The sequence below is a fragment of the Meles meles genome, chromosome 11, assembly GCF_922984935.1.
Source record: "Meles meles chromosome 11, mMelMel3.1 paternal haplotype, whole genome shotgun sequence".
NCBI lineage: Eukaryota > Metazoa > Chordata > Mammalia > Carnivora > Mustelidae > Meles > Meles meles.
The window spans coordinates 60,951,575-60,973,433 of record NC_060076.1 but is presented as its reverse complement, the minus strand read 5'-3'; the positions used below and the strand labels follow the sequence as shown (position 1 = coordinate 60,973,433).

Here is a 21,859-nt window from a genome sequence, read left to right as displayed (position 1 = left end):
AAGGCTTTAGGGTTCAAAATCTATACTGCCTGGCACAAAGGAAATTTCAGTTAAGCTATTTAGACAATGGCTTATAACTTGAACAAGAAATTGTACCAACCCTGCAATGCCTTATTTGTAGAAAATATGTTCATTTTGATCTAGTAAGAAAGAGCTCAGAGCACCCAATTCAGGTTTCACAGACAGATATCCCAAGAATATATTTGTTTCCCTACATCTCTGCCTAGCAATCCAAACTTCTTAGTTTGGTTTACTTAATTCTTGTAAGGCCCACAGGGGCAAAGAATCTAGACCCTCCCTGCCTCTCCTACCCATCTCTTCCCACTGACTGTACTTCAGTCTTCTGGGCCTTATTTTGTCCTTTGAACACACTGGGCTCCTTCTTTGCAAATCATTGTTCTTTTTTCTGGATGTCCGGAATGCCACTTTTTCATGGCTGATCTTTTCCCATCACTCAACTCAGCAACACCTTCCTTGATATAAAATGCAGTGCCCTGCCCCCCCCGCACTGTCATGCACATCACCTTGCATTTTTATCTTTGAAGCATGTATCACCATCCAAAGTCATACTGTTCATTTATTTTTTGTCAGTAACCTCGTCTTGCTGCCCTCTCCTCTGCACATCATGGGCACTTACTCAATGAAATATTATTATTTTTAAATAAACTGTTGTGATTTAAATGTACTTTTTTTAAAAAGATTTTATTCATTTATTTGACAGAGATCACAAGTAGCAGAGAGGCAGGCGGGGGCGGGGGGGGGGGAGGAGGAAGCAGGCTCCCTGCTGAGCAGAGAGCCTGATGTGGGGCTCGATCCCAGACCCTGAGATCATGACCTGAGTCGAAGGCAGAGGCTTTAACCCACTGAGCTACCCAGGTGCCCCTTAAATGTACTTTTAAAGGAAAATAAAATATAGATACCAGAGGGGTTTTCTTTGTATCAACTTGACGTCACTATAACTTAAAGCTGTAAATGACCTTTTTAGTGAAAAACAACAAACATTTTTAAGGAGTGAGGGGAAAATAAATAAAATTAACAAGAAACAACTAAGAAAGAAAAGAAAAACTGCTGGAATGCATTTAGTTTAATAGGTTTGCTATTATGCATTCTGTATTTTTAGCTTAAAAGTGAAATCTTGCATGTTTTTTAAAATGAAGATATAAGTACTCAGTATATTTTAATGTCACATTTAATAACTGTACTATAAAATGACTGTCATAACACCATGCTGTGATTTTGCAAAACCCATCAAAAATTGTAGATGGAACTTAAAACTTTTGTCAGAGAACAAAACTAACTTGAAATATTTTTGTAGTGGGTTACTGAATCTCATTCACAATTTTAAACTGAGTCTGATTCCACTTTTCTTCACAGATAGTACCACAAAGATAAGATTAAATAAAATTACCTGAAATTGACAACCATAAAGGGAAATTATAAAATGAGCAGTGATACATTTTTGGGAAGAATATATAATGCCCTGTTAAAAATAAAGGATTACTTATCTCTTATTAGCCTGGTCTTCTCTTTTACTCCAAATTATAATAATCTATTCATGGTTCAAGTTCTAGGAGAATGTCACTTCACAGTAGTCAACTAAAATTCTTTTTCAGTGTCAAGGCTGTCCTGCCTCCCTAATCTCCACCACTCTGGTCCCTGGTACCCCCATTATTTCCATAGCTTCGAAACAGCCTCCTAACAGATCCCAAGGCCACTCTGGCTGGCCTGGCTCCAAAGCATCTCTCTACCCAGCAGCCACAAGGATTTTTTTTTTTTAATGCAAATCTTTTCTGTCACTCCCCCAGCTGTTCTTAGAATAAAAACCAAGATCTTGAACAAGTTCTATGAGGCCTTGAATTAGACAGTCTCTGCGTATTGTCCAGCCTTATTTGAATTCTCTCTCCTCACTGTCTGGGATCCAGGCACATCCATGCTTTGAGTCTCCAGAATACACTAAGTATCCCTGTCTCAGGGCTCAAGAACACATCCTTTCTTGGACCATAACAGCCCATTCAGATATAGTTTATTTAGCTTCTCCTCATCCTTCCTTCAGATACTAGCTCAAAAATCATTTCCTCAGAACTATGCATGTGATCAAATTTAACAGAACTATATACCTTTAAAAAATAAATGAATATAAAACAAGTAAACTCTGTAGTTTACAGTATTGTGCTAATGCTGATTTCCTGTTTTTGTTAAAGCGCAGTCATTATATAACATAATACTTTAGGGAAAACTGAGTGACATGGGAAATTCTTGTACAGTTTATCAACTTCTTTTAAGTCTAAAATTATTTCAAAATTTTAAAAAATCACTCCTTCAGGAAAGCTTTCTATTACTCTTCTGAAAAGATAAGGCACTAAGCTCTCTATTTTCTTCTGTCATAAGATTTAACACATTCAGAAAGTGTAAATTTTTGAGATTAATGTTAAATATTTGTCTATCTTTCTAGAGTGTATTCCCTTGGGGGCAAGGATCATATATCTTTATCCCACTATTGTATCTCCAGTAGTTAAGTCAATGCTTGGCACAGGAAATATGTCCAATAAACATTTACTAAAGTGACTATTATATACAGGAATGAGCCAATGAGTCAATGTTCTTTGGAAGCATAGTATATATAAAGATATATACTTACATATTTAAACAATATTGCTCAAATTATGAAGTTAATGGGGTAATAAATGTCAACAGAGATCTAAACACAAATGCTACCAACTTGGAAACGATGCAAGCTAATGAGAAAAAACTATAATAGCAACTAACATTTAGTGAATATTTAATCCTATTATTCAAGATGTTTTGCAAGTAGTTCTTTACTTAATCTTCATGATAACCATATCAAGTGTGCTATTTTCCATCTTAATTTTACAGATGAGAGACAGACAGATATTTGCAACTTGGCCATGCTCAGAATAATTATATAGCAGAGGCAGGATTTGAACATACACTTCAGCTCCTGAGTCCATAGTTTTAAGTACTACCTCTCCTCTGAAGATAAATTCTGAAAATATTGCTCGAGAGAATTCTAAAAAGTGAGCAATGACTTCTGAAGGTAGATTACAAACAGATATGAAACCACATTCTTTAATTTTCTATATCTCCACCATTTTGTACAAAGCCTTCCATGTAGCATGCATACAAGTATTCACTCGCATACACACACGACTTTGGTGAATAAATAAATGAAGCTGAAGCTAACGGAGGAAAAGAGACAAGAAGTCTATAGGAAAGAGAGTCAGCTTCCATCCAATCAAAAGTACTTCTGTCTTTGATTCTTAATTTCAAAATGGACACTGGTTGGGAGTTTTCTATGTTCTTTTTTTTCGGTGGGTTTGTTTCTAAAATTGAGTGAGGCAGAGCAAAATGGGCAGCAGAGTGATGGGGGCTCCCAAACAAATCAAGGTTATTTGAAATAATAACTAAGTGAGAAAAATTAAAGAAATTAAGAGTGCAAAAGGAAAGAAATGAGGAAATCACAGAACAGATTAATCAGGGTTTAGCAATAGCAAGAAATAATGCAACAATATTTCAGATATTGTTCCATCTTTTGAGTAAAGGGCCTCATCACAGAGATCAGAAACATATCATAGTTAGGATTTTTTCCTTTTTTTTTTAACATCAAGTCCCTCTATAATCAAGAAAATGCTTTTAATTGTACACATTGGATGATTTTGTGACATATTCTTAATTTCACTAGGTAGGTACAGCTCTGCTGCGAGCAATTAATTCAGAAAGCCACAAACACTCTGCAAAGGGGCTTAAGAATCAATAAAATAGCTGGGATGTTTTCCTTGTGGCAGACAGCTGGATGTTGCTAATTTAGCTACTTTAAATTGAGTGGGGGGAGGAGGAGGGAAAGGCAAGGTTTCTATTTTGCCACACATCTGTAAATTCAGAGAAAGGGAAAACAAGGAAGACATCAATAAACTTGGTAAATGAACTGGATTTCTCGCTGCTCTCCTCAGTGAGCCAGTCTATCATAACTGGCCTAAAGGAATCTGCACACCTTCTTTTCAGGTTACATACACTGAAGAGAATCTGACCAAACTGCCAGGTTAAGCAGCAGTTTCTCTTTTCTGTTCTCGATAGTTCCATTGAAATATAATCTATACAACATACAGATCACCCACTTAAAGTGTATGATTCAATGGCATTTAGTAAGTGTCTACTCAATTAGTACCATCACACCAATCTAATTTTAGAACATCTTCATCACCCAGGCAATATTTACCTTTTAAAGGACAGTTTAAATAGTTTGGGGTATACATACATACATACCCAAATAGTCACAATCTAAAGTAAAAACAGAAAAAGTGGTTTTTAATGCATATTAATGTTCTCAGTATGAAATGGCCTGTCTGCTGAGAGGTATGCATTTTGATGACATAAAAAAGACATCCTCTACATTTCTAACCTCATCTTAGAAGGTCCAACTGTATGAATTATGCTACTTCTCAGAAGTGATTCTGCAAAATGCAAAAGGAATAATTTGCCCTGTCCTTTAATTATTTTCCTTATTTTTTTCTTCTCTTACAGAATAGTTTATGATCATATGAAAAGCCATTTACTCTTTTCTGTATCCAGCTCACCTGGACTTCCAGCTTTCTGGTCCAATGGCCCATATATTAGAGTATTTGTTTGTAGTAGATATCTATAACTTCGCTCTCTGAGCAGCTCAGAAAAATCCATTGTAAGAAGCAACAGAACAGAAGGATGGGACATTTTCCATTAATTAGACCCCAGCCAAATTAACTTTATTTTTTATTTTTTAAAAGATTTATTTATTTGACAGACAGATATCACAAGTAGTCAGAGAGGCAGGCAGAGAGAGAGGAGGAAGCAGGCTCCCCGTGGAGCAGAGAACCCGATGCGGGGCTCGATGCCAGGACTCTGGGATCATGACCAAGCCGAAGGCAGAGGCTTTAACCCACTGAGCCACCCTGGCACCACCCAAATTAACTTTAAATCGGTAATTCTGGGAGAGGAGCTTTTTTTTCAAGCTTGACTAGCTTGACTAAGTATGCTTTATAATTTTTCCTCTTGATCTTCAGTTTAATTCACAATACAAGAGTTTCAAGGATCTCTTATGTATGGGACTTTATAGAAAAGCGAGTTTAGTCATTAACATGGTGTGAGAAAACCTGGTTTATCAACCACCAAAATTTTGATAATCTACAGGTCAAATAAAAAAGCACTTTAGCACACCACCTCATAGAACTGCTCAATAAGGGAGGAGGAGTCAAGATGGCGGAGAAGTAGCAGCCTGAGACTACATCAGGTAACAGGAGATCAGCTCGATAGCTTATCTAAACATAGCAAACACCTAAAAATCCAACGGGAGAGCGAAGAGAAGAAGAACAGCAACTCTAGAAACAGAAAATCAACCACTTTCTGAAAGGTAGGACTGGCGGAGAAGTGAATCTAAAACGACGGGAAGATAGACCGCGGGGGGAGGGGCCGGCTCCCGGCAAGCGGCGGAGCAACGGAGCACAAAATCAGGACTTTTAAAAGTCTGTTCCACTGAGGGACATTGCTCCAGAGGCTAAACCGGAGTGAAGCCCACGCGGGGTCAGCGTGGCCACAGGCCCCGCAGGGTCACAGAAGGATCGGGGGTGTCAGAGTGTCGGAGAGCTCGCAGGTATTAGAACGGAGAAACCGGCTGCAAAGACAGAGCCGAGGACTGAACTCTCAGCTCGGGGTTACCTTGAACTGGTCGCGGGCTGGGTGAGCTCGGAGCGCGGCTAGAGGCTGGGGATACGGGAGTGATTGGGTGCTGTCCTCTGGGGGCGCACTGAGGAGTGGGGCCCCAGGCTCTCGGCTCCTCCGGGCCGGAGACTGGGAGGCCGCCATTTTCATTCCCGTCCTCCGGAACTCTACGGAAAGCGTTCAGGGAACAGAAGCTCCCAAAAGCGAACCCGAGCCGATTACTTAGTCCGGCCGCCGGTAAGGGCGGTGCAATCCCGCCTCGGGCAAAGACACTTGAGAGTCACTACAACAGGCCCCTCCCCCAGAAGATCAACAAAATATCCAGCCAGGACGAAGTTCATCTATCAAGGAGAAAGCAGATTCAATTCCTAAGACAGCAGAGCAATTCCAGAGGAGGGGAAAGCAAAGCACGGAACTCATGGCTTTCTCCCCATGATTCTTTAGTCTTGCGGCTACTTCAATTTTTTTTTCTTTTTTCAATTTTTTATTTTTTTTTCTTTTTTCAATTTTTTTTTCTTTTTTTTTTCTTCTTCTACTAAATTTTTTTAAAAACTTTTACCCTTTTCTTTTTTAACGTTTTTTGACTAGTTCATCTAAATATATATATTTTTTCTTTCTTTTTTATATTTTTTTATTTGTTTTATTTTTTAAATTTTTTTCTTTTTTTTTTTTTTTTCTTTTTTTTCAGAACCTGTTTTTTATCCCCTTCCCCCCCCCCACAATTTGGGGTCTCTTCTGATTTGGTTACAGCGCATTTTTCCGGGGTCTTTGCCACCCTATTAGTAGTTTATTTGCTCCTTCATATCCTCTTATCTGGACAAAATGACAAGGCGGAAAAAATCACCACAAACAAAAGAACAAGAGACAGTACCGAAGGCTAGGGACCTAATCAACACAGACATGGGTACTATGTCAGATCAAGAGTTCAGAATGACGATTCTGAACATTCTAGCCGGGCTCGAAAAAGGCATGGAAGATATTAGAGAAACCCTCTCTGGAGATATTAAAGCCCTTTCTGGAGAAATTAAAGAACTAAAGTCTAACCAAGTTGAAATCAAAAAAGCTATTAATGAGGTGCAATCAAAAATGGAGGCTCTCACTGCTAGGATCAATGAGGCAGAAGAAAGAATTAGTGATATAGAAGACCAAATGACAGAGAATAAGGAAGCCGAGCAAAAGAGGGACAAACAGCTACTGGACCATGAGGGGAGAATTTGAGAGATAAGTGACACCATAAGACGAAACAACATTAGAATAATTGGGATTCCAGAAGAAGAAGAAACAGAGAGGGGAGCAGAGGGTCTATTGGAGAGAATCATTGGAGAGAATTTCCCTAATATGGCAAAGGGAACAAGCATCAAAATCCAGGAGATGCAGAGAACCCCCCTCAAAGTCAACAAGAATAGGTCCACACCCCGTCACCTAATAGTAAAATTTACAAGTCTTAGTGACAAAGAGAAAATCCTGAAAGCAGCCCGAGAAAAGAAATCAGTAACATACAATGGTAAAAATATTAGATTGGCGGCAGACTTATCCACAGAGACCTGGCAGGCCAGAAAGAGCTGGCATGATATATTCAGAGCACTCAACGAGAAAAACATGCAGCCAAGAATACTCTATCCAGCTAGGCTATCATTGAAAATAGAAGGAGAGATCAAAAGCTTCCAGGACAAACAAAAACTGAAAGAATTTGCAAACACCAAACCAGCTCTCCAGGAAATATTGAAAGGGGTCCTCTAAGCAAAGAGAGAGCCTAAAAGTAGTAGATCAGAAAGGTACAGAGACAATACACAGTAACAGTCACCTTACAGGCTAATAATGGCACTAAATTCATATCTCTCAATAGTTACCCTGAATGTTAATGGGCTAAATGCCCCAATCAAAAGACACAGGGTATCAGAATGGATAAAAAAACAAAACCCATCAGTATGTTGCCTACAAGAAACTCATTTTAGACGCGAAGACACCTCCAGATTGAAAGTGAGGGGGTGGAAAACAATTTACCATGCTAATGGGCATCAGAAGAAAGCTGGGGTGGCAATCCTTATATCAGATCAATTAGATTTTAAGCCAAAGACTATAATAAGAGATGAGGAAGGACACTATATCCTACTCAAAGGGTCTGTCCAACAAGAAGATCTAACAATTTTAAATATCTATGCCCCTAACATGGGAGCAGACAACTATATCAACCAATTAATAACAAAATCAAAGAAACACATCAATAATAATACAATAATAGTAGGGGACTTTAACACTCCCCTCACTGAAATGGACAGATCATCCAAGCAAAAGATCAACAAGGAAATAAAGGCCTTAAATGACACACTGGACCAGATGGACATCACAGATATATTCAGAACATTTCATCCCAAAGCACCAGAATACACATTCTTCTCTAGTGCACATGGAACCTTCTCCAGAATAGATCACATCCTGGGTCACAAATCAGGTCTCAACCGGTATCAAAAGATTAGGATTATTCCCTGCATATTTTCAGACCACAATGCTCTGAAGCTAGAACTCAATCACAAGACGAAAGCTGGAAAGAACCCAAATACATGGAGACTAAACAGCATCCTTCTAAAGAATGAATGGGTCAACCAGGAAATTAAAGAAGAATTGAAAAAATTCATGGAAACAAATGATAATGAAAACACAACAGTTCAAAATCTGTGGGACACAGCAAAGGCAGTCCTGAGAGGAAAATATATAGCGGTACAAGCCTTTCTCAAGAAACAAGAAAGGTCTCAAGTACACAACCTAACCCTACGCATAAAGGAGCTGGAGAAAGAACAAGAAAGAAACCCTAAACCCAGCAGGAGAAGAGAAATCATAAAGATCAGAGCAGAAATCAATGAAATAGAAACCAAAAAAACAATAGAAAAAATCAATGAAACTAGGAGCTGGTTCTTTGAAAGAATCAATAGGATTGATAAACCCCTGGCCAGACTCATCAAAAAGAAAAGAGAAAGGACCCAAATCAATAAAATCATGAATGAAAGAGGAGAGATCACAACTAACACCAAAGAAATACAGACAATTATAAGAACATACTATGAGCAACTCTACGCCAACAAATTGGACAATCTGGAAGAAATGGATGCATTCCTAGAGACATATAAACTACCACAACTGAACCAGGAAGAAATAGAAAACCTGAACAGGCCCATAACCAGTAAGGAGATTGAAACAGTCATCAAAAATCTCCAAACAAACAAAAGCCCAGGGCCAGACGGCTTCCCAGGGGAATTCTACCAAACATTTAAAGAAGAACTCATTCCTATTCTCCTGAAACTGTTCCAAAAAATAGAAATGGAAGGAAAACTTCCAAACTCATTCTATGAGGCCAGCATCACCTTGATCCCAAAACCAGACAAGGATCCCACCAAAAAAGAGAACTACAGACCAATATCCTTGATGAACACAGATGCAAAAACTCTTGCCAAAATACTAGCCAATAGGATTCAACAGTACATTAAAAGGATTATTCACCACGATCAAGTGGGATTTATTCCAGGGCTGCAGGGTTGGTTCAACATCCGCAAATCAATCAATGTGATAGAACACATTAATAAAAGAAAGAACAAGAACCATATGATACTCTCAATAGATGCTGAAAAAGCATTTGACAAAGTACAGCATCCCTTCCTGATCAAAACTCTTCAAAGTGTAGGGATAGAGGGCACATACCTCAATATTATCAAAGCCATCTATGAAAAACCCACCGCAAATATCATTCTCAATGGAGAAAAACTGAAAGCTTTTCCATTAAGGTCAGGAACACGGCAGGGATGTCCATTATCACCACTGCTATTCAACATAGTATTAGAAATCCTAGCCTCAGCAATCAGACAACAAAAAGAAATTAAAGGCATCCAAATTGGTAAAGAAGAAGTCAAACTATCACTCTTCGCAGATGATATGATACTATATGTGGAAAACCCAAAAGACTCCACTCCAAAACTGCTAGAACTTGTACAGGAATTCAGTAAAGTGTCAGGATATAAAATCAATGCACAGAAATCAGTTGCATTTCTGTACACCAACAACAAGACTGAAGAAAGAGAAATTAAGGAGTCAATCCCATTCACAATTGCACCCAAAACTATAAGATACCTAGGAATAAACCTAACCAAAGAGACTAAGAATCTATACACAGAAAATTATAAAGTACTCATGAAAGAAATTGAGGAAGACACAAAAAAATGGAAAAATGTTCCATGCTCCTGGATTGGAAGAATAAATATTGTGAAAATGTCTATGCTACCTAAAGCAATCTACACATTTAATTCAATCCCTATCAAAATACCATCCATTTTTTTCAAAGAAATGGAACAAATAATCTTAAAATTTATATGGAACCAGAAAAGACCTCGAATAGCCAAAGGAATATTGAAGAACAAAGTCAAAGTTGGTGGCATCACAATTCCGGACTTCAAGCTCTATTACAAAGCTGTCATCATCAAGACAGCATGGTACTGGCACAAAAACAGACACATAGACCAGTGGAACAGAATAGAGAGCCCAGAAATCGACCCTCAACTCTATGGTCAACTCATCTTCGACAAAGCAGGAAAGAATGTCCAATGGAAAAAAGACAGCCTCTTCAATAAATGGTGCTGGGAAAATTGGACAGCCACATGCAGAAAAATGAAATTGGACCACTTCCTTACACCACACACGAAAATAGACTCCAAATGGATGAAGGACCTCAATGTGAGAAAGGAATCCATCAAAATCCTTGAGGAGAACGCAGGCAGCAACCTCTTCGACCTCAGCCGCAGCAACATCTTCCTAGGAACAACGGCAAAGGCAAGGGAAGCAAGGGCGAAAATGAACTATTGGGATTTCATCAAGATCAAAAGCTTTTGCACAGCAAAGGAAACAGTTAACAAAACCAAAAGACAGCTGACAGAATGGGAGAAGATATTTGCAAATGACGTATCAGATAAAGGGCTAGTATCCAAAATCTATAAGGAACTTAGCAAACTCAACACCCAAAGAACAAACAATCCAATCAAGAAATGGGCAGAGGGGGCGCCTGGGTGGCTCAGTGGTTTAAAGCCTCTGCCTTTCGCTCAGGTCATGATCCCAGGGTCCTGGGATCGAGCCCCGCGTCGAGCTCTCTGCTTGGCAGGGAGCCTGCTTCCTCCTCTCTCTCTCTCTGCCTGCCTCTCTCCCTACTTGTGATCTCTATCTGTCAAATAAATAAATAAAATCTTTAAAAAAAAAAAAAAAAAAGAAATGGGCAGAGGACATGAACAGACATTTCTGCAAAGAAGACATCCAGATGGCCAACAGACACATGAAAAAGTGCTCCACGTCACTCGGCATCAGGGAAATACAAATCAAAACCACAATGAGATATCACCTCACACCAGTCAGAATGGCTAAAATTAACAAGTCAGGAAATGACAGATGCTGGAGAGGATGTGGAGAAAGGGGAACCCTCCTCCACTGTTGGTGGGAATGCAAGCTGGTCCAACCACTCTGGAAAACAGCATGGAGGTTCCTCAAAATGTTGAAAATAGAACTACCCTATGACCCAGCAATTGCACTACTGGGTATTTACCCTAAAGATACAAACATAGTGATCCGAAGGGGCACGTGTACCCGAATGTTTATAGCAGCAATGTCTACAATAGCCAGACTATGGAAAGAACCTAGATGTCCATCAACAGATGAATGGATCAAGAAGATGTGGTATATATACACAATGGAATACTATGCAGCCATCAAAAGAAATGAAATCTTGCCATTTGCGACGACGTGGATGGAACTAGAGCGTATCATGCTTAGTGAAATAAGTCAATCGGAGAAAGACAACTATCATATGATCTCCCTGATATGAGGACATGGAGAAGCAACATGGGGGGGTAGGGGGATAGGAGAAGAATAAATGAAACAAGATGGGATTGGGAGGGAGACAAACCATAAATGACTCTTAATCTCACAAAACAAACTGGGGGTTGCTGGGGGGAGGTGGGATTGGGAGAGGGGGAGCGGGCTATGGACATTGGGGTGGGGAGGCGAACCATAAGAGACTATGGACTCTGAAAAACAACCTGAGGGTTTTGAAGGGTCAGGGGTGGGAGGTTGGGGGAACAGGTGGTGGGTGATGGGGAGGGCACGTTTTGCATGGAGCACTGGGTGTTGTGCAAAAAGAATGAATACTGTTACGCTGAAAAAAAAATAAATAAATAAAAAGGGGAAAAAAAAAAAAGAACTGCTCAATAACACCATTGGCTATGTGTTTTTGACATAATGATATAATAACAGCTAACGTTTATTAAAAACCCATCATATGTCATCTGCTGATTTTGTGTTTTGCATTAACCCATACAATGCTCACAAAACCCAGGAGTAGAACCTTTCCTATACAATCATCATCATGATTATCATCATCACCATCACTCACATTTTAAAGATAGAGAAACTGAGGGAAAGAGCATGGTGTATCATGTTCCAGATTACAGAGGACAGTCAGAACTTAAAACCAGACTGGCTTCAGAGCTCACTTTCTGAACAATTACTCCACACTGTCCATCAGGAAATACATAAGTAAGAATTGCTCTCCTACTGTGTATATGCCAGCCTATTCTCTAATGCCAATGGATACAGTGATACAATACCAAAGAGGGGGGGAATTCATTGCTTTTATGTAAGATAGGAATACAGTGAGTAGACAAGGACTAAGGAAGTTTCCTTACCATAAGGGAGGAAAATGAGGAAGTGTTTACCATCTGACATGGAAAAATGCAAAAAGTAACAGAAAATGGATGAGGTAAGCAATTTGAGGAACTAGACTATCAAACGTTGTGTTTCCAATGAAGATCCAATAACCATTCAGGTCAAATTACAGTTGTCAAAGTATAAACTCAAATCTAGAATGCAACAGTCAACAGTAAGTGATTTTATTACAGTGAAACCAGTTTGAGGAAAGAAAGTCCTAAAAGCAGGTTTGTAGCCTGCACCTAGGTAAAATAAATAAATAAATAAATAAATAAATAAAAAGTGACTTGTAAATAAAAAACTAAAACTACACATGAAATAAAACTATCAGAAATTGTTATGAAAACTCAGCCAACAGAAAAACACATCAGGAAAATGCTAATATAATTCTACTTTTAATTTGCATTCATGTTATCACAGAATTGACCTCAATCAGACCACTGCCTAAGACAAAATCTGACCTCAATCAGACTACCACTTAAACTAGAATGAACCTCAATCAGACCACCTAAGCCATAAAACTGGTTGGCTTGACAGGAGAAGGAACTACTGTTTGTGCTCGAACCAAAGTCACACTGAGACCACGGCTCTACCATGTGTACCCGCATTCAAGAAACAAGCAAAATCATTTTCCAGCACTCAAGACATAAGGATGAATAGAAATAAGATCCATGCATACATCTAGTCTTTATAATAGTGGGGATCTGTGGGGCACTTTAAATTGGCAATGGCAAAGACTATAATTTTCTGCTAAAGGGATATTATCACAATTTTTTGACCTGGGTTTGAACCAAGGGTCATAAGAGCTCTTCTACTTAAGGCAACATCACACCTAGCACTTTACTATGACTTCCACAGAGCAGATGATAATCTGGACTCCTTGGCTCTTTGGAGTTAATCATTTCAAAAGGCAGTGAGCAGAGCACATAAATTAGCATGGTGAACTAGAGTGGCTTCTTTCCATTCCCCACCCCCACACGGTTCTCTTTCTTAAATGGGCAAACGGATTTTGAAAAATTATTTCATCATTCTCAAATGGCTCTGACAAGTTACTATTAAATTTTGAAATAGAACTCCTGATTCCTTGTAAAAATTCCAAAATAGAGTTAGGTAAAACATGGCTATGTGTGCTAATCAAAACATAGAGTAACAAACCAGTGTCCCAGGTAGTGGGAGCTTCAGAAATACTGTATTTATGTGATGATGAAAAAAATCTAATTCTTCTTTGGTGCTACTTAGGATGCCTTCCTCCCCCGCCCCCAGTGTTTTATGAAAAGGTAGCAGCACAATTTAATAGGTTACAATCTGGGACCCATTTTCCCAATTGTTCTTTAAACATCCTTTAGGTATGTTTTCATGTACCATGTGTGTCTTCCAATAGATCGATAAGGGATGTTCTTTCAAAAGGTACCTTGAAAAATATGGCTAATTTTTCCTCTCACCTCGAGAATCTCTTGGGTTACACATCCCATTCAACAACGCCAAATAAATCAGCTGAAGGAAAAACATACTAAAGTAAGGTTGGAGTAGACCCGGGGAAAACTAAACAGATTATTCTGGCAAAGTCTGTCCCTTTTCATTAGCCGCCATGGGAAGAGTGAGAGAGAACGATTCTTTTTCAGCTTACATCTTGAGCTTGGGAGCTGATTATCATATAAACATATAACCTGGTAAACATCTTAATGAAAAGTTGCTATTGTGGCCTCTGCTGTCCCTTTGCTGCTATCGAGGAAGTGTGGTGAAGGGGGGAGGTAGAAGGAGAGGGGGAGTAGCAGGAGGGAAAGGAGTAGGAGATGATCATCTGGAGTGTAGATTGTTTTTTAAAACAATTGTAAGAGTACTTGACATCTGTCTGCGACACTCCACCAGAGAGTTAAACAAAGGTAAAGCTGCTCAGTAGAAGAACATTTCTACTTATCTGGAAGGATAACTTCATGGATATATGACAATTATATCTAGTAATTTTAAGGAAATCTCTAACTGCTATCCGAAATTAAAGTGGATTCCCAGGGTGCTGACAGGTTTTTGCCAAAAATTAACAATTGTAAACCAATGTACTTTTTCATTCTAGCCAAAACAGAAAAATAAAGCCATATGCCTGATTTCTTTAATAAACTAAATTTAGATTACAACTTTAAAATAGATTTTGACATAAATGGCTTTAAAGTAACAAGAGCATCTTCCATTTGGGTCTTTTCCCAGTTAATTATTTGCTGGCATTGTCCTAGGCATTCCTTGGCGTCACCTTAAACCAACACTCTCAAGTGCTAATTAGGAGACTATATACATTATTAACCAGAGAATGTGGTTAAAACATGCATGTTCCATATGCATCCTGTTATTAACATGATTCCTTTCACTCCTGGAAAGCTCTCTTTGGAAAACAGAGCCCTTATTTAAACAAAGAAATTGGCTGCTATTGAAGAAATTTTTGTCAGAATTCAGTTAATAGGTAGGGGCCAACATGACACAGGATCCTTGTCTTTGAAACCTCCTCAGCATGAATCAGATTTAATCTCACTGAATTAGACAGCAGAGGGAAAAGCTAATGACTGCAGATGTTATACATTTCCATAATACCAGGGGATTCCCAAAGAGAATGGGCAACTTGCTCATGAGCTACACCACTATGGAGAAACCAGCCATGTCAGTGAGCCCAAGCCAGAGACATGACTTTCTCCAGTACTATCTCTTCCAAAATGCCATGGGCCAGATGGGAAAAGAAACATATGTAAACAAGGTAGACCTAATGATTTCCTAATTACGAAGGAGATATGATCTTCTCATTAATTGGGAAACTAATTGACCGCAAGCTCAGTTTCATAAATTGAGTCCAGTAAACCAAACTTTGGTGTCTGTACTCCATAGAATTCTCCTTACACTTCCACACCCTTCATCCAGCCACAAAGTTGTCAGTTCTGCTTGATTTGTTTGAATACTGTACTCGACGACAGCTGTCGGAAACAGTACATCAGAACAGCTGCTATGACAGCTACAAGGGGCTTGGAAGTTTAATTGGGCTCGATGTGACATTGTGCATTTTTCTAAACATAGATATATCCACAATACGAAAGAAATTTCTAATGGGTCTGAACAGTGTTTACTTATTGGCACCACCAACTGGTTAACCCCAGTTTGAGTTACATCATTGGTCTCATAGTATCTTTGCCACCGAGCTGGTAAGATTATCCAAAAAAAAAAAAAAAAAAGAAAAAGAAAAAACAGTAGAAGCAGTTAGATGCCCAAGAATAGGGGCATTAAGAGAAAGAGAGAGAGGAAATGGTAAGGAAGTCACGTCAATTATCTCTTTCAAAGGCTGGCTGGTAGCCAAGGAGGATCCCACAGTGTCTCAGGATTTACTTCCAAAGGAAATATATTCAGAGGCCCTGAGCCTGCTGCCAGCTGCAAACAAAACCACTCATTATGGCCACAGCCCCGTAGAGGAGGGAGAATGGCTTACTCTCAGCGTCCGCGTGGAGGAAGAGAGCGAGGAGCAGCAACAGCGGCCTGGCAATGTGCACCATCCTGCAGCTTGGGGGCAGCGGGCGCTGGCAGTTAGGGATCACTGCCTCTGAAGCTGCAGTGAGTCGGTCTGCTCTGGAATTTCAGCTGGAACACTTTCAGAGCCTGTAAGGTCAGAGGGAGAGACAAAAAGGAAAGAGAACACAAAGAACCTTAGTTTCTTACTCTTTTCCCCTTGTTCCGTCACCACCACCCAGAGAGACACAAGCTACTGTAAAGACACAAGCAACAGTAACTGGGATGCTTCTGTGTGAGAAGGGAACCAAGTTTGTTTGAAAAATGGGACAGCCTGAGCCCATCTTGTTCCCACTGTCAGGCTATGCCAAAGCCAACTACCTTGAATTCCACTCTCTGCTTATGTCACCTTTTGGACAACGCTCTGTAAGAAGCAAATGTCACTTCTTATGAAACACTACGTGAATACGTTGGTGGAAGAAAGCACAGCAATGGTATGAGAAACATTTAAAAGAAGCGTCAAATGCCAGATAAAAGTCTATTATTGACAAAATAATGGAAGCTGCTTTCTTGGCACGAGGGGAAGTGACAGGGCTAATTCAACTTCTCCAGCTAAAGAGGAGAGGTTAGAATTTTTTACACAAGCACATTTGGCTTCTTCCCTGAAGACACATCAATGTTCAAGCCTAGTTTAGCTTCAATAAGTCAAAACAATAGTTAGCATGAGCCTACTTGACTTAACAGGATTTTTTATGTCTCCTGGGCAATAGCTTAGTTTTCTCAATCTTCTATGTAAAATCAATAAGCCACAAACTATTTTTAGAGAGCCTACTGTGTGCAAATGCACTTAGGGTAAAGTGTCAGGAAGTATAAAAATGAGTCGGATTCTGTCTTCTGTGACTTTCCAGTTTACTAGGAAAAATAAAACAGATACATCAGATGACTAGTATAAGTTAATAAGTGATGAGTGTCAGGAAGGAAAACCAAATAATGCCATGAAAAATAAGATCAGGAATGGTATCATAGATAAAGCAGTATCTCAAAGTGAGCTTGGGAATACAGTTGAAATTTAACCAAGAAGAGAGAAAGGCATTCCAGGAATTCTGCACAAAGGCAGGGCAGTAGGAAAGGAACTTTGGAAAAGATGAGTCTCCAGCTTTGGCTGGAGTAGGGCTTCCCAAACTTCCATATGCATCAGAATCATGTGCAAGGCTTTTTAAAACAGATAGCTGGGTGAAAATAATAAATAAATAAATAAATAAATAAATAAATAAATAAATAAATAAAAAAAACAGATAGTTGGGCACCATGCCCTGGTGTCTGGTTCACTAGGTCTGTGATGGGGTCTCAGAATTTACATGTCTAACAAGTTCCTGAGTGATGCTGATGGCAGCTGGTTCAGGACTCCAACTCCACTGGGTTGGAGTGATGAGTTCATTAGGCAAGCAGAAGAAAATGAGGCAAAAGAAAATGGTTCAGTCTTGAAAAGAAGGAAAGGAAAAGGTCATGGTGAGACTTGAACACCAATCCAAGTCAAGCAGACTTTACTCAGCAAACCACGAGTAAAACTACTTAGTGTTTCTGAGCAGAACAAGGAAATGGGCTTTGAGAAGATGAGCTAACACACAAATGCAGCACTATTAGGCCAGAACAAGTGTCCCAGGTGAAAAGTAACACAGACCACAGGGGATGGTGGTCTGGATGGGAGCTGAAAAGAAGGGCAGCCATGACTGACTTGCTCCAAGCACTAATCTGAAGTAATGACTCGTCGGGTGATAAATAGTTGTTCCTACAGGAAACTTCAACGAATCTAGCACAGCGTCAGAGTAGGCTCTGAATACAGAGAGAGGGAGCACTGAATTCTATTGCTTCCTCTATCATGGTGAAAACTTGAGGATGACAATCAGAATTCTTCTGCCAAATAAAACAGTATACCTTTAAGTTTTGTATATTGGAATATTTGAAACACGTACAAAATTCTTGACAGGAAATACTAGAGATATCCCGAAATAACCTAATCCAACAAAATAACTTGTACTTGAAAAAGTATTGTAACAGAGATACTATAGCCTGCCTTTTCTGAAACTGAGATTGAGCCTGAGAATAAAAAATTGTTTAAAGATCTTATCGTTTTCATTACTATTCATGTGTCATTTGAATGCAGGAAAGATAAAGCTAAATGAAAATGTGGGGGATCAATGTAATTACCAATCCACTTACTGGCCCTTTTTATTTTTAACAGATTTGTGGGTGGCATGAAATAGCAAGTTATACATTGAAATACATCCACTTGAAACCAAAAGCTAGCCAGCTGCTCCAAATCTGCTATTGTTATCAATCTCATCTGGAAAATAACTTATCAGGCAGTTCGCAACTATCAAAAGCTAAAATTCTCAAAACTTCATAGGAAAAGTGCTAAGGGAATCAGCTCTGCTCCCCTCCCCCTTTCACTGTTCCCATCCTCATGCCAGCATTTCAAATGACAGCAAAGTCCAGGAGACATCAGTCCTGTCGGACTCAATTTGTGTCTGTGCAAGCGTATCAGAGCCAACTGCTACATAATGACTCGATGCGATCACAGAGATGGAGATGTATGAAATGCTCTCTCAGGGAAGAAGTGATTCGGCTTTTTCCTCTACCTGACTAAAGTGGCATAAGAAGACCAAATTCTTCCAAATGAACCTACAAATGTTACCTCCAGACTTAAAAGAGTGATAGGATCTAGGAATGAATACAGCTAGAGAACATACATATTTATACTTAAATGGGCTATGTCCTTGGCCCGGATACGGCAAGAAAAGATCGAGGTGTGAAGATAAGACCTATGCTAGATGTTCATTCTGCTAATCTCCACTCCATATCTTGTTTATTACTTGGTAACACTGCCAAAAGGGAAATGCTGGCTTGCATATTAGTAACGCAGAGTTTAAATTTTAGAACAAAAATGGGAAATGGATTTTTTTAAGGAAACACTGACAGCAAAAATAATGAGGGTGAACAAATATTACAAGCAGTTTCTTTTAGCCTAGAGAAAGGGTTGCCAAGCACTTTGCAATGAAAAGAGCTGGAAAGGGGGTTCAGAGATATTAAAAGTACTATGGTTTAGCTTATATCACAAATGATGCTGCATGTGTCCAATAGACCCCAGCAGAGGCTCAACTTGGATTTTGATATGTCCTGCCTTCTGTGTCTTCCTTAACTGGGACATGCAGGTAAAACTGAACCACATAGCTAAGTTTAAAATAAAACAAAAAACATATTTAAAGCTCTCTGGTCTCTTATTGTTTATAGGGCAAAGATCTTCAGGAACAATAATTTTGTTGATTTCCAATTAGCTGAATAACTACTTTTGTATTTCTGTACATGGACAGCTATAGAAGCTGACAGTTCAGAAGGCCAGGGTGCACAACATGATTTGAAATGGGATAACAAAGAGTGCACCTGCCTAAAAGCCTCCACAGATTACTGTACCTACCATGGACTCAACTCTTTACCTTCAGTTTAACATTGTAACCCTTTCCTGTAAAAATATCTTCATATTCAAATGCATATGAATCTGAAGGAATTTTTTCCAGCTTTTTGTATCGCAGTCTGTGTTTCTGTTAACATAAGGGAAAAGAGGCACCTGGAACTTTTCTTTCTTTAAAAATAGGATCCCAAGTTCCTTAGCAAAATGAATGATTGCAGGTTTCATGCGGGAAATAAGCAAAATGAGTGTGCAACATCTTGTCACATGAGGAAGCAGTAAGACTTTCAGGAACTACTAGGTTATATTCAAAAACAAGGAGCCAAGGTGATGAGGCCCCATCAGCTAAATGTAGGACAATCTGACAGCAAGGGCAACAGTAGCTACGATTTACTGAAACACATCCTCCTAAAATCCATGGGCTCCTAAGTTTAAAAAATAATTTTAAAAAATTACTTCTGTCACTCTAGAAGGGAGTTAAGGGATCATATCATTATTCTGAAAAGAGGGAGAGCAAGGGAAAGAACGTTTCATTAAATAAAATCTCCATAGGACTTAAAACAAAACAAAACAAAAACTTGCCATCACTAGAAAACCGGGCATCATTGTTTATCTCATTGTTTATCAGCTTGCTTCTTTGGGGCTTTCTAACGACACCCTGCTCTCAATTCTCAACTTCTTAGAAACAATTATATTGCAATGAGACTTAACTGAGCATTTATCCATAGGACAGACATTAAGTTGGGGGGATGGTGTGCTAAAGGAGGAAGTCCTAAAATGTGACTTCTTTTGATCAACTTCCCGAAGGGTCAGGTCTCTCCCAATCGACTAGAGAAGTTTTCCAGTCATTTAAGAGAAACAACGATTTGTGCAAAAGATGTGCTACCAGGAAACTCCAATTTGTAAAACAAACATTAGCAGGGCTGCTGTGGCTGAAGCAAGGGGTGTAGGTGCCTGGAGTTAAGAGCAAGCTGGCAGAGGCTTCTGAGGACCATCTGTGAACTCCCTGCCCTCAGCGCACAGTGACAACACAAGGACATGAAAGGGAAAAAAACAAAAATAAATTTCCAACATTTCACTTATTCATGAGGATTTTTCCACCAGGAGATAGCCACCTAAATATTTTATCATAAGCTAGTACAGGAATCGTCCTGCGCTATCCAATACAACTTTCTGCAGATAGATGTGTTCTTTATCTGCACTAATAATTGGTTACTTTCAACATAGTTAGTGAAACAGGGGAAGTAAACATTTTATTGTATCTAAATTTAATTTCAGTTTAAATAGTCACATGTGGCTAGTGGCTGCCCTTTTGGACAGCACAGACTATGGTTACATGTTTCAACAGCATTGAACACAATAGCAATAAACACTACATAGGTTTTCAGAGTTGGAGATGGAAACAGTGAGTTGGGAACACTTAGTTGTTGCAGTCCTGGTTTCCTCATAATCAGATTCTAAAGATGCATTGTGTTATATGAAGAAATCTATTTAACCTCTATGCCACTCACTTCCCCATCTCCATCCCCTACCCTGCCAAAAAACAAGTATCTCTCTCTTTTTCTTGTTAAACCACTCCACATAATATAAAGGAAGGATCTGTACACATCCATAGGAAATGATCTGTATAGTTCTTATGAAATGGTCACATTAAACTGATTAACATGAGTGAGGGTTATGCCGAATATTCTTAAATAAATATAGCACTGAAAGCCTCAAAGCCCATCATGGAAAACACACCAAGAAAAAGGACAGTGGATAAAAGCTATTAAGTTAAATAAAACACTGATAAAATAACTTTATCCAATCCATGCCTGGATAAAACACTCAAATTGAAGGATATTAGGAATTATTTTTATGAATGAAACTCAAATCTTCTCAAAATTATACTCTTTCCCATAATAGCACAACATATCAAAAACTCTATATTTTTCAGTATTTTGCCCTAGACATGATTACATGGAAGTAAATTGGGGGGGGGGGGGGAGACCTTATGAACTGTCACATATAAATACAAAGTAATAACTCAATCATCTCATTTTTGGGGTATTAATATGGCTTAATATGAAGACAGGTGACTCTTAAGTAAGCACACAGTAATTCTTTGAAGAAATCAACTGAATTATAAGAATATCTGAAGAGTAAAAGGATACTTATCAATATGGATACTACAAAAAGGCTCTTTACATGTTTAGTTTTAATACTTAACAGAGAAAAGCCAATTATCTGAGCTTAATATAGTATGACTCTCTTTCCAAATTACTATTAATAAGATAACATCTCTACAAGATGTAAAAACTTTACATTTGAGGCAGACATAAATATTAGTTACTTTCATTAATGACAAAATGACATGATTAACTTTGGCCATTGTTTCCCCTTTCAAGAAGTAAAAGTGAAGATGCTATGAGAAATAAACAGATAAAGAGGAAAAAAAAATAACACCTTATGTCCCTGCCTATCTACTTTCTC

The 21,859-nt window shown here is 38.8% G+C and overlaps 2 protein-coding genes across 50 annotated transcripts in view; both read right to left on the bottom strand.

Moving 5' to 3' along the window:
- The window catches only part of LOC123953059 (regulator of G-protein signaling 7-like), a 59,573-nt gene extending 44,096 nt beyond the window's left edge, over positions 1 to 15,477 (bottom strand). Inside the window, exon 1 of the mRNA XM_046022970.1 lies at positions 15,325 to 15,477. Coding sequence (XP_045878926.1) covers positions 15,325 to 15,477 — 153 coding nt within the window. The remainder of the gene's footprint in view (positions 1 to 15,324) is intronic.
- Positions 1 to 21,859, bottom strand: part of PTPRD (protein tyrosine phosphatase receptor type D) — a 2,308,694-nt gene that overhangs the window by 414,873 nt on the left and 1,871,962 nt on the right. For all 49 annotated transcript variants that reach the window (XM_046022098.1, XM_046022091.1, XM_046022095.1 and 46 more), the window contains one exon: positions 15,905 to 16,071. In XM_046022098.1, the coding sequence (XP_045878054.1) occupies positions 15,905 to 15,968 (64 nt within the window). In that variant the 5' untranslated portion in view covers positions 15,969 to 16,071. The remainder of the gene's footprint in view (positions 1 to 15,904; positions 16,072 to 21,859) is intronic.